A 12255-nucleotide genomic window follows, 5' to 3' on the forward strand; every position below is an offset into this window, starting at 1 on the left:
ATGGCTCCCTGCCAGGGGCTGTGTGGTTGGAAGACCACAAAGGAATAGACCAGAGTTGAAAAGGAAACTTTACTGAGTTTGGTTTGCAGATATAAGCATTCCTCAAACACCAGGCCACAGCCCATCAAGCTCAAGAGTCAGTAAGATGCAGAAACCAGCACCATGCTGTCCCAGGGAGGCCAGTACTGGCTATTTACAGTAAATCTGATGTTTTGGCTGCTCTCACAGACATAGTCCAATTCTTTAGCTCCACCAGCCAAACCCAGCACAGTGGATGTGAAATCAGCTTTGGACATGGACCCTCTACCACTGCCCAGCAGCACATGTGGCAGCAGAAGTGTGCAACTAAAGCACCAAAAAATCAAATACTTCAGCGTGGCAGCTGACCACCACTTCCAGCTCTACTCATGAAGACCCAGGCCCACTCCTCACTTCTCCATGAGGGACTCCAGCTGCTCCTGCAGGGATGCCATCTGGGAAGAGGGAGGGAGACATTACATAAGGCACATGTGGGACCCGAGGCAGCCCTGGCCTTTTTGTGTTCTTGCACATCTTCCACCCACACCAGTGGCTGGCTGTGTGTTGCCTGGAGCTGTGCTTGGGCTCCTCTGGGACAGAACTGGCACTGCCCACAGGGATCTGAGAGTGAGAACCTCCTGCCTTGGTACCTGGCTGGAACAGAGCTGCCCAGGCAGGAAATCTGCCACAACCCTGCAGCCACTGCCTTCCTTGTACAGGTTTGTGTATGGTGTTTTACCCCAGGCAGCAATCCTGGCAGCTCTGGGCTGCTAACTGGACATGTTTTGGATCCTCCAGAAAGAATGCTGCAGCCAACCCTACTCCTTGTATCTCCTTCTGCCTTGGGAAGCTCCATGCAACTACAGATGAAACACAACCCCACGTGACCTGTAGCACTGGAGCTCACAGCAGCTGCTGTGGTAGAAGACTCCAGGAACTCTGTCAGGCCAAGCCTAGAACCGTGTTGTGCCCCAGTACCTCCCATTCCACTCCTCACCTGCTGCTTCTCCCGCTCTTCCTGCTGCTTGAACTCGTCCAGCACGGCCTGGAGACGGGTCTGCAGATACAAACAGGGAGACCACAGTGAACAGTGTGTTCTCAACAGAATGGGTGCTGCTACAATGTGTCAACTGGTGCAGTGACAAGCACCCCCTTATCTCCTCCAGTGTCAAAGATTACTTTGCCTTCACAGGGAAATGCTGGAGTGTGTATGGCCACACCACAGCAATTTTTAACCCAGCAGGCAAAGGCTCCTGGCATCTCCAAATCAGCCTGCTGGATCTGATGGTGATCCAGTGTTAAGTAGGTTTGAAGAGACCCCAGGATAGCTCTCACCTTGAGGGCAAGGTTCTCCACTTTCATGATGAGATCTTCCTGGCGCTTCCTCCTGTCTTGAGTTTCCTGGAGTTTACTTTTCAGGTTGTCAATCTGCTTCTGGATGCCCATGGCTGGAAGGGAGAGTGAGCTCAGACCCAGAGCAGCAGCAGAGCTCGGAAGCACAGCCTGCCGGGCATCCCAACAATTCTGCCATGCTCTGCTGGCCACTCACCGATCTGGTTGGACCCCTCATTCTCCTGCTGCTGCCCATCAGACTCATTCAGCTTGTCCTGCAGTTGTCTCTCCAAGTCTTCCTCGGTGTCCATGATGTTCAGGTCCTCATCATCATGATGATCCCTCTCATCTTCATCCTCACTGCTGCTGCTGATATCATTAAATATCTCCCGCAGTTCATCATGTTCTAGGTGGGGGTAAAAGAGTTAAAACACAGCTCATGACCTGCCAATGCCCTTTGCCTGCCAGGAACCACAACTAGAAATAAAACAGCCTTCCCCACTGCACCTGAGGAGCCATGGCCTTGCTTATGCACTGACATCCCCGGGGAGGAGATGTCCAGGCTGGTGAGTGAACCATGGTTGTCCACTTCTTTTGTTTCATCTTCAGCAATGACTTCCCAGCCTGACAGCAGGAACAGGTGAGTCAAGGGAAAAAGAGGAACTTGGAAGATGCAGTTGTAATGGAAGAGGCTAAAAATGGCAGATGACTGCCACTCCAACTAGTCTGGCCTTGTACCTATGGAAACCCAGGATGAAATATCCCAGACCTCTTCTCTGATGACTTCTCTACTATTTCAGTTCCTTCTCAGTACAACTGCACAGTCCACAAGAAGGTCACCTTGAGGAAACAATAAGCTTTGAACAAGGCAAAGATGAAGCTCCAAAACTTCAGTGCCTCTTGTGTGTTTATCTCCCAGTATTCCACATCCACGCAAAGCTCAACTTGTTCTTTCCAGAACCCCCAGGTCCCACACAGGTCCTGTCCTGTCCTACTCTTGAGCTTTTTTTCCCACTAAAAGGATACGGACACTGACAGCCTCAGCATCAGTGCTCAGGAGACGCTTCACTTCTTTTTCCACATCAGGAGACTCGATATACTGGGCCAGAGAGAGGAAAGAGAACAGAGACACTCTTAAATGCCTGGTGCATGCTTCTGGTGCTGGCCAACTACAATCCTCTGCCTCTGGATAGAGTACTGTTTCAAGGCTTTCTTATCTTCTGCTTTCTGCTCAGAATTTGCTCATATTTAACTGTGAAGTAATTTATGTGCCCCCCCAAAAACAATCCATCTTTTTTGTACCTTGGTAGGTTGAGTGCCCTAACTTTTCTGCTTATACTACATATTTTTTAAGACTTCCTGTGTTTATGCAAAAAGTCCTTGAGGTGTTGACGGTCAACTCAACTCAACTCAACTCCTTCCATCCTACTCAAAAGAAAGCTTCATTTTTCACTTTTAAATTAGTCAGGATTTTTACTGCAGTGATATCAAATCTCTCCTGTGGGCTACAAGAATGTCTCAAGTAATTTGTTTCCCAAATGTCATGCAAAATCACACTCAACCCTGTTCTCAGAAACTGCAAAGGAGAGAAGAACAAGTCTTCCCAGCCTCAGGGTGCTGCATCTCCCCAGCACCTTGCCTGGCTTGTGCATATGCACAGAGACAGTCTCTGTGCTCCATCTGTTGTCACTCCCCCGGCTGAAATGACAGTGGTACTATTTGGGGAAGGGAATGGGCCATGCATAAAGAGAAGATTTAAGCTGGGAAAGCAGGAATGAGTGAAGCCTCATTTCCATGTGAGTCTTTCTTCCTTTCTTCTCTATGAGCTGGAAGACATGTGGTGTGTCAAGGCAGCCACAGGAATGAGGTCCAGCAGTACTCTGCACAGAGGATTTTCCCCTCAGGAGTATAGAATACAGAGGAAGCACCCAAAGAAGTGTTTAAATCTACTATCCAACCATCATCCTCATCTCAGGCAAGGAAAAGTGAACAAATGTTACAAAAACACATAACTTCTGGACAAATCACCATGACAGCTCTAATGTCTCTGCCCTCCTAGCCCGTGGGTATTTCATCTGCCTCTGGGTGAGAAGCAACTCACCTTCTTCTTAGCCGTCTTCCGGAATCGCCGCTTCCGTACATTTTTCAGGGGAAGAGTGACTGTGATAGAGGAAACAGATTTCATGTGTCAGACAGATGGCCCAGTGAGACAAACATGTGTCAGAAGGGAGAAGATCCCTTCTGCAACAGAGAGAGCCGTGGAAAGGAGCAGCAGCACCACCAGTACCTGGCAGCTGTGAGCACCCTGCTCAGATGTGGAGTATTGGGGTGGAGGGGCTTGGCACAGCCTCTACTCACTGCCATGGTTCCATATGAATTTCTTCTCCCTGTCCTTGTCCTTCTTCTTGTTTGCCTTGGGGTCAGTGGTCACAGTTTGCTCTTCCAAAGGTGGGTAGAGATCACCATCCACAGTGCAAACAAGCATCTGGAATCCCCACATGCACACAAGGATGTGAAGGAACAGTGACTGCCCGCTGCATGTTGTGAGCCAAAGGGATTCAGGGGAACAGGGTGTGGGAAACACAGTTGCACCCCCGGCTCAGCTGGATACAGCAGCAGTTAAGCTGTCACAAGGACAATCACATTTCACACTTCAGGAATGAGGTTTCTAAACACCAAGTGGAATGGGGAATTTTAAACTGCTAATACTGTGAGATACAGGAATTGGGTATGTTATAATGGGTGTCCAGTTGCAAAAGTGTACAAGGGTTTTCCTGGAGAGGGGACCAATGAACGAAGCTGTTGGTGCAGGCAAGAAGGACAGCTCATACCTGGCAAATATCTGCTGTCTTGTAGAAGGTTTTCTTGTCAATGGTTTTTAAGCTCTCAATGATGCAGGGCAGATCCACCAGCTTGGCTGCCAGTGGCACCCGGTCCACACGGACAATCCCATGGCGCCCGTCCGCTGGGGACACCCAGGGGACAAGTCAGTGCTGGGGCTCAACAGCCACCCTGGGCAGTACAGCCCTGGGCAGCAGGAACTCCACAGGACAACACATGCAAGTGGCACAGCTTCACCTGTGGACAGGCAGAGGTGCCTGGACCAGATGCCCTGGTCCTGCTCACTCACCATGCAGCTCAATGGTGAGCCTGTCCTTCAGGTTGACATTCCCGGACTGGACTGCTCGCCGCACAGTCGAGGCATATTCCTGAGAAGGGAATTCTTCAGGAGCGGATATGCTTCCTCCAAGAATTACCAAAGGCTTCTGCCCAACCTTCCCAGCTTTAAACACCTGCCATCCACATGCTAGACAACAACTGCAAGACCCACGGTGAGCTGCACCCTCCTCTCAACACCAAGTTAACCTCATGGCTCTGCTATTCCCAGTGCTCTCCATACCCCTGGCATGACACAGCTGTGACAGAGGTGTGAGGTCCCTGACAGAGACACCTGCCAGAGCCCCACAGCACCGTGGGGTTAGAGCTCCCCTCACCAAGCCCTTGTGGTCTCAGCAGGACACAGTCTCAGAGAATCCCAGAATAATGGGGGTTGGAAGAAGAGATCATCCAGCCCAAACCCCCTGCCAAGTCAGGGTCACCCGAAGCAGGTGATACACGTACACATCTGGCTGGGTTTGGGATGTCTCCAGAGAGGGACATTCCACAACCTCCCTGGCCAGTTGTTTCAGTGCTCTGCCACTCTCAATGGAAAGTTCTTCCTCATGGTGAGGTGGAACTTGTGCTTTAGTTTATCATCCTGTCATCCCAGTTTTCTGGGCACCAGAAGAGAGTCTTAGCTTTAAGCACCTAACAAACAGCAACAAGGGCACTTATAGCCACTGCAACTAAACAGCCAGTACTTGTTAAAGCTGTACGCTTACAGAAAGGTCCTCCCAAACCCTCTAGGTTGTCTCTGAGCCTCCTACTCTGAGTGGCAGGAGCACCTCTCTAGGGAAGGCCGTGGAAAATCCATTCAAAATGTTGGGAACAGGCTACCCAGGCCCCAGAGCACCCAGCCTGCTTCCACATCTCATCCCAGACCCGCAGCTTCCCCACTGCCTTGTTCAAACGCCTCCGGCAGCCGCTGCTGGCCGGCAAGCCGGGCTGAGCTCGGTGTCACCCGATGGGGCCGCGAGGGGACGGGCCGAGCTCTTACCGGCGGCAGCCGCAGCACGAACTGGCTCTCGAGTTCGTGCGGAGCATCGTCCTTGCCCTTGCTCATGCCGCCTCCTCCAGCCCTGCCAGAAATACGCGGTCACCTCGCCCTCGGGAAGGCTCCTGCACGGAGACCCCGGCCCGGGACGGCTGCCAGTGCCTCAGCCTCCCACAGGCCCGGCCTCAGGCCCGGCCCCGCTCCCGGCCCCGTCCGCCCCGCGGAAGCCGAGCCTGGCGCCCCGCCCCTTCCGCTCCGACCCCGTCCCAGCCCCGCTCCTTCCCCGTTCCAGCCCCGCTCCGACCCCGTCCCAGCCCCGCTCCTTCCCCGTTCCAGCCCCGCTCCGACCCCGTTCCAGCCCCGCTCCGTCCCCGCTCCTGTCCCGCTCCTTCCCCGCTCCAGCTCCGCTCCTGTCCCGCTCCAGCTTCGCTTCGTCCCCGTTCCAGTCCCGTTCCTTCCCGTTCCGTCCCCCCTCCGCCGGCGAGGTGCCGGTGCCCATGGGGGCCGGGTTCGGCGCGGGGCTGGGGCTGGCCCTGGCCTCCAGCGCCTTCATCGGCGGCAGCTTCGTCCTGAAGAAGAAGGGGCTGCTCCGGCTGTGCGGCCGCGCCAGGGCAGGTACGGCCGCTCCCGGGGGCTGCTCCCGCTGGCTCCCCCGAGAATCGTGACCAGGATTGTGTTTGGCTTCATCTCAGGTGTCTCGTTTTTCCTCCGCATTCAGGGCAAGGAGGGCACGCGTACCTGCGAGAGTGGCTTTGGTGGGCAGGGCTGCTGTGCAGTAAGTACCGCGCTCACACTGTGGTAAGGCACGCTTATCATGGGATCACGGAGTGGTTTGCGTTGGTGGAGACCTTAAAGATCATCTCTTTCCAACCCCCTCCCATAGGAACACCTTACTCTAGACCAGGTTGCTCCAAGCCTCGTCCAACCTGGCCTTGAACACTTCCAGGGATTGGGCAGCCCGTTACAGTTCTCCACACTCACAGGGAAGAATTTCTTCCTGGTATCTTATCTAAACCTACTCTCTTTCAGTTTCAACCCATTCTCCCTTGTCCTGTCACTACCCTTGTGAAAAGTCTCTCCCTCTTTCCTGCAGGCTCCCTTCACATTCTGGAAGGCCACAATTAGGTCACTCCAGAGCCTTTCCTCTTAAGAGTGTGGTTGTTTCCAGTCGCTTTCATGTTTTGTTATTACCATTTTTGTTTGACTGCTTGAGTTTTATCCAGGTTTCTGATGATGACGTTGATTTAATTATAACTAAATTAAGTCTTGTGCATTACCAGGTTTCTCTGCTAAGCAGGAGCTGAAGAGCTGGTTTAGCTGGGTTGGGTTAAGTGCTTCTGAAGTGGTCTGCCCTGAGGATGTAGTGATAATGGCACATCCAGTACCGTGTACAGCAATTTCAGCAGCTTTACTTTACATTTTCAATATTAAGAACCAACTATAACTGATTTACCCTTTAAAAAGCTGCAAAAGCTGTTCCAGGCTAAGGAACAGATGTCTTTCAGCTTTGTGGAAATTACGAAAATACTTTCCTGTGGTTGCTGCTCACTGTAGAGGCACATGTGACTAAGGATCACTGTGCAGAACACTGAGCCTTCTCTTCCCAACACAACCTGTGGGGCTTCTGCTGGTTCTTGTTGGTGCTGTTCTTCCCTGGTTGCTCAATATACCTCAGAGAAACAGGATGCTCAGGAGGAAACGGAGGCTTTTCTGACTACACTCAAACTTGTATTATGGTGAATTGCTCCCACTTTGATGCTCACAGGAGTTTCTCTTGCAGTGGGAGTTGGAGAAGCTGCAAATTTTGCTGCCTATGCCTTTGCCCCTGCAACACTGGTAACTCCACTGGGTGCTCTGAGTGTCCTTGTCAGGTAAGCAGCTTGAGAAACAGCCTCACTTCACCTGCCAGCCCTTAGTGATGAAAGCAGTTGCTCTCCTCTCTTCCCTTAGGTATCCATTTCTTGTCCTAATTGATGATTTGATTTTCAATTTATTTTGATTTAAAATTTGATTTTTAATTGCAGTTTTGATGGGTTTTTTGTTTGTTGTTTTTGTTTGTTTGTTTTGGTTTTGTTTGTTGCCTTTTTAGTGCAGTTCTGTCTTCCATCTTCCTGAATGAGCAGCTGAATGTTCATGGGAAGATTGGCTGTATCCTGAGTATCCTGGGCTCCACTGTGATGGTGATACATGCTCCACAGGAAGAAGAGGTTTCCAGCCTGGAGTCAATGGCAGAGAAGCTGAAAGATCCAGGTACTGAAATAAAAGGATTCCTGTTTACTTCAGGCTAGTGACATTAGAAGGTGGGATACAACTTGGATAGATTGGAAAGGACTGAACTAAATGGTAATTGAGCTGTTTCTGTTCTCCACACACCACTGGAATCATTAATAGTTACCAAGTGGACTGTTTTTTTTTACTGTCTGTGAGGTATAATGCAAAAAGTGCGGAAATGAGGTGCAGCTGTCAGCAGAAGGGATTAGTGTGTGGCAGTACCAGGAATTGTAGAGGGAATTCCTGTACCTAAGGGTGATAGTGGTGTGGCTGAGAGAAGACAGAAGAGGAAATTCAGGCAGAAGAATTTAAGGCAAAAGAATTCAAGGAGTTATGCCCAAGATCAGGTAGTCCTGGTATTTATGTTAGAAGATGAATCAAGTCACAAGGATATGATGTAGGAAATAGCACAAATGGCAGAATAAGCCAAAGGAGATGGAGGAAGGAAGTGTAAGAAGAGAAAAGCAGAGTAACAGGTAGATGTTGCTGCTCTTTGGGGGGAGCACTGGCAGGGTACTCCTGTGATGTGGCCCTTTTTCATCCCACCAGTCTGCAGAGTCCAGCCATGGCTTCCCAAGCCTTCTGTCATCTTCCTGGGCCTCCTGCTGGACTGGTCAAAAGCCCCCCAGCTCTGCTAGTGCTCTGGAGCCTGGCTGTGTGCCTGCCCCTCCCAGCAGACTGTATCCCCAACAGCCTGCCTTGTGATGACCCTGTCATGAGCTGCTGTTGTCTCTGCAGCTTTGCTCAGGCTTTCCAGCTCTGTTCCCTTCAGATGGAGGCCAGAAAGGCTGATGGGGCAGTTACCTGCCTGTCCTCCATCTCTACTTGCTCTTCAGTCATATGTCACTGGTGCTGCTGTGTTCTGATGGGAGTTCTTGAATTTTTCTTTCCCCAAGGATTCATTGTATTTGCTCTGTGTGTCCTGGTGAGCTCCCTTCTGCTCATCTTTGTGGCTGGGCCCCGTTATGGACAGAGCAATGTCCTGGTTTATGTTCTGGTCTGCTCTGCCATTGGCTCACTGTCCGTATCCTGCGTCAAAGGCCTGGGGATCGCCCTGAAGGAATTGTTCTCTGGGAAGCCAGTCCTGAAGGAACCCCTGGGCTGGGTGCTCCTGGTGTGCCTGGTGATCTGCATCAGCATCCAGATCAACTATCTGAACAAAGCCCTGGACATTTTCAACACCTCAGTGGTCACACCCATATATTATGTGCTGTTCACCACAGCGGTCATGATGTGCTCAGCCATCCTCTTCAAGGAGTGGCAGCACATGGTACTGGACAACATCATCGGCTCCATCAGCGGCTTCCTCACCATTGTGTCCGGCATCTTCCTCCTGCACGCCTTCAGGGACATGCCCTTCACCCCCAACCTCCTGCCCCTGTTCCTGCAGCCAGGCAGGGCAGACCCACACCCATCCTGGAGCAGTGCAGACAGACATCAGTCCTGTCAGCACCAGCCTCTGCTGCCCTCGCAGGACAAGGGCTCTCAGAGTGCAGAGGAGGAGGAGGAGAAGTGAAAGCAGGTGAGGAAGCATCTGAACTGCTCCCACTGCCAAGGCTGAACATGCTGCTGCAGGAGCTGTGAGCTACCTTCTGCGTGCCCCAGGTACCACCCCACTGACAGGAGGCTGACAGGGCCAGCAGCCTCCTGTGGCTGCAGACAGGAGCCTTGGGAACTGCCCAGTTCCTGGCAGCCTGTGCTTCTCCACTGTTCTTTTATGTGAAGAACTGATCTGCCCTCATCAGGACTCAGACCTCGGCTGTGCAAATAGAGGCCTGCAGCACTAACACAGTGCTAACCCTGACTCCACGGCAGGTCACACATCTGGGGAGTATCACACTTTTTTAAAACCAGAATTAACAGTTACAAAATAATTTAACATGGTGCTAAGGTTACATGGAGAGAAGATGGATATCTGGCTTTAAAGGTGACATACAGAGAGTATTAATGCAAAAATTCCTCTGTCAAGTACTTGGTTTTGCTCACTCTGCTAGAATTTATTTACAGATTCACATCCAAAAACAGAATACAGCCCAAACTGGGAAACTTCAGTGGTGCTGCCACATGCTGCTGTGGCTCTTACAGAGGGACCAACCTCTTCATGCAACGTCTGCTGTGCAGGTTGATGAAGCTTCCTGTATTCTATTAAAAACTGATCTCTTCAGTTACCAAGTGCTAAGTGATACATTTATACCAAGAGCTGGGTGAACACTGGAAGGCATGGAGGATCACAAGGGTAGGAAGAATTCTGTCAGTGCTCCAGAGAAACTCCAGTTAGGAGAGGAGAGGGAATTACCTACTCTGGGAACCTAGTCCTTAGCTATTGAGGTAAGTTTCTGACCGATAACTAGACAGCTGTGTCCTTACTGACACAGGTTTACATCTGCATAGCTGCTGAACATCCTGAGCTTTTTCCCAGGAAGGCTGCTGGCTACAAGCCACCCACATTAGGAGCTCACACGCTCTGTCCAGCAGCCCTGCAGTGGGTCAGTGTGCAGAACTGCTTTACCAGGCAGTAAATCATCACAGCTCTCCTGTGTAGAGCTCCACTGTCAGTGTCATTCCAGGCTTCCCAGAGCCCTGCAGCATATGAGCACTGCTGAAATGCTGCTGCCTTCCCAGAGAGCTGATCAGTAGTTGGTTGTTTTTCCAGTTTGAAGCTCCTCTTTGTGTCCTGGGGGCAGAAGACACACCCACAGGCCTCCCACCAGTGACCTCCACAGGTGAAGGAGCACCAGGTTATAAAGCAGGTGGTTAGCTATTCCCTACATTTAGTCTCTCTAAAGAAACGACTCTCCAGGACAGCAGGAACTGTTAACCTTTTGGGGAAGAAGAGGAAAGGCCACAGCCTCTCCCAGAAACAAATTTGATTCATGAGATCAAATTAATTGAGCAACGAATCAGAATTCAAAAAAGGCCTGCTAGCCAAAAGACAGTTATGCCCCCTTCCTACTAATTTTGCCATAAATAGTGTCACTGGGAAGAAGGGGGAGTGACAAGAAGGCCAGATTTTCCATTCTCAGCAGTGATATATCTGAAAAAAAGGAGAATCTCATATTAAAAATTGACCCAGTTATTATTTATTACATTTACCCAGGGAAAGCAGTTAATGGAGCAAGTCAGCATTGACAGAGTTGTGCTGCAGTGTGAAAATTGGTCACTTGGTCATATGAATGATTTACCTATGGAAGCCTGGAAGTATTTTCCAGCAGTGGCACTGGCTGGGATGATCACTGTTCCCAACATGCTCTTCTTGCTCAGGGTGCCTGTCCCAGCCTGTGCAGCGCAGCGATGGTGCCCGGGGGCAGGTGAGGATGTGCCCAGGAGGGCTGGTTTGTGCAGCACTGTTTAAGGCAGCAACCGTGGGCTGGCCTCACCCAGAGCCCAGCTTCCCATCAGCGCTGGGAGCATCTGTGAAACGAGCACCAGCACCCCTCTGCTCAGCCCAGGGGGCACATTCCAAATGCTCCCTGCGTGGCATCGCGGTCCTGGCACAAAGGCGGCCGCTGGCCCGCGGGGCCGGGAGCAGCACATCACCCCGACGTGGAGCATCCTTGTGTCTGTTGTGGGCTCTCATCTGGCTGCAACTTCCCCGAGACTGGCATTTAATTAAATCCTAACCCGCCCCCCGAGCTGATCCTGCCTCTTTCGAGCAGCGGAGTGACCAGGAGTGGGCATGGGCGAGGGCCTGGCCTGGCGGGTGCTGGGTCCGGCTCAGTCGGACAGGCTCTCCGAGAAGGCCGACTTGGACTTCTGCGTCTGCTCCAGCCGGTTCAGGATGAACTGGCTCGTGTCGATGAAGCGCTCCACGCAGTTCACGAAGCACGTCTCAGCCCGGCTGTCCAGCTTGGGGCCCGGCTTGTCCATGCACTTCTCCTGCACACAGCGGGGTCCCGTTGGTCCCGGGAGCACCGCAGCCCGACCCTCCCACCCGCACCGGGCCCTGCCTCTGGGCATCTCCAGCCCTCGGACACGCTCCCCCCACCTGGAGATCCCGATCCTCTCGGGACCCTCGGGCGCATCTGAGCCGTCCCCACGCGTGGCTCTCCCGCCCCGCCGTGCCCGGAGAGCCGTCCCCTCCCGCCCTGTGCTCACCGGAGCTGGGGCTGCTCCCACGGCGGCTCCATTTTGTCCCCATCAGCCTCCTCCCCCCGGGGACAAAGGTCTGCGCGGCCTCCCAGCCCGCCTCGCCCCACCATCGCGACCGGGTCACCGGAGCCGGCGGCCCTGCCCGCCGCCCGTACCCAGCAGAGCTCGGTCATCTGGTGCACCAGCTGCTGGAAGCGCTGCTTCTGCGTCTCCACCTCGATGAAGCGCTGGAGCTGGGGGTCGGCCCCGCCCAGCCCGGCGGCGGACGGCGCGTCCATGGCGCTGCCGGTGTCCCCCCGGGCCCCCCCGGTGCCGCCGCGCCGCGACCTTCACGTGCCGCCGGTGCCGCGCCCGCCCCTTCCGCCCGCGCCGCGCCTGCGCGCCCGCCCGCC

At 52.8% G+C, this 12255-nt stretch overlaps 3 protein-coding genes across 5 annotated transcripts; 1 reads left to right on the forward strand and 2 right to left on the reverse strand.

Annotated features, from left to right (window-relative positions):
* Window positions 1-55: 55 nt before the first annotated feature.
* On the reverse strand, window positions 56-5716 carry TAF7L (TATA-box binding protein associated factor 7 like). Of its 2 annotated transcripts, none has more exons than XM_005527432.3 (11): window positions 5507-5716; window positions 4481-4559; window positions 4182-4315; window positions 3709-3835; window positions 3452-3510; window positions 2377-2449; window positions 1858-1974; window positions 1568-1756; window positions 1354-1466; window positions 1016-1075; window positions 56-473 (listed from the first exon to the last, which is right to left on the reverse strand). In XM_005527432.3, the coding sequence occupies exons 1-11, from the start codon at window positions 5570-5572 to the stop codon at window positions 429-431; spliced, it is 1062 nt and encodes a 353-aa protein (XP_005527489.1). In that variant the 5' UTR covers window positions 5573-5716; the 3' UTR covers window positions 56-428. The 2 variants fall into 2 exon arrangements, with proteins under 2 accessions (XP_005527489.1, XP_087918635.1); XM_088062509.1 differs by having other exon boundaries at window positions 4481-4668; window positions 5507-5704.
* Window positions 5717-5769: 53 nt separating this feature from the next.
* On the forward strand, window positions 5770-9613 carry LOC102110788 (magnesium transporter NIPA2-like). Its single transcript, XM_005527431.3, has 5 exons — window positions 5770-6118; window positions 6222-6278; window positions 7284-7374; window positions 7593-7753; window positions 8671-9613. Exons 1-5 carry the CDS (start codon window positions 6001-6003, stop codon window positions 9288-9290), a joined length of 1047 nt encoding a protein of 348 aa, XP_005527488.1. The 5' UTR covers window positions 5770-6000; the 3' UTR covers window positions 9291-9613.
* A 133-nt stretch (window positions 9614-9746) lies between these two features.
* On the reverse strand, window positions 9747-12211 carry TIMM8A (translocase of inner mitochondrial membrane 8A). 2 transcript variants are annotated; one of them, XR_001331779.2, is made up of 3 exons: window positions 12019-12211; window positions 10957-11650; window positions 9747-10808 (listed from the first exon to the last, which is right to left on the reverse strand). XR_001331779.2 is itself a non-coding variant. In XM_005527430.3 (2 exons), the coding sequence occupies exons 1-2, from the start codon at window positions 12139-12141 to the stop codon at window positions 11489-11491; spliced, it is 285 nt and encodes a 94-aa protein (XP_005527487.1). In that variant the 5' UTR covers window positions 12142-12211; the 3' UTR covers window positions 10830-11488. The 2 variants fall into 2 exon arrangements, 1 of the variants encoding a protein (XP_005527487.1); XM_005527430.3 differs by lacking the exon at window positions 9747-10808 and having other exon boundaries at window positions 10830-11650.
* Window positions 12212-12255: the final 44 nt, after the last annotated feature.

This window comes from Pseudopodoces humilis, chromosome 15 (assembly GCF_049639895.1).
Source record: "Pseudopodoces humilis isolate 2021_Gansu_Grassland_sample_001 chromosome 15, ASM4963989v1, whole genome shotgun sequence".
NCBI lineage: Eukaryota > Metazoa > Chordata > Aves > Passeriformes > Paridae > Pseudopodoces > Pseudopodoces humilis.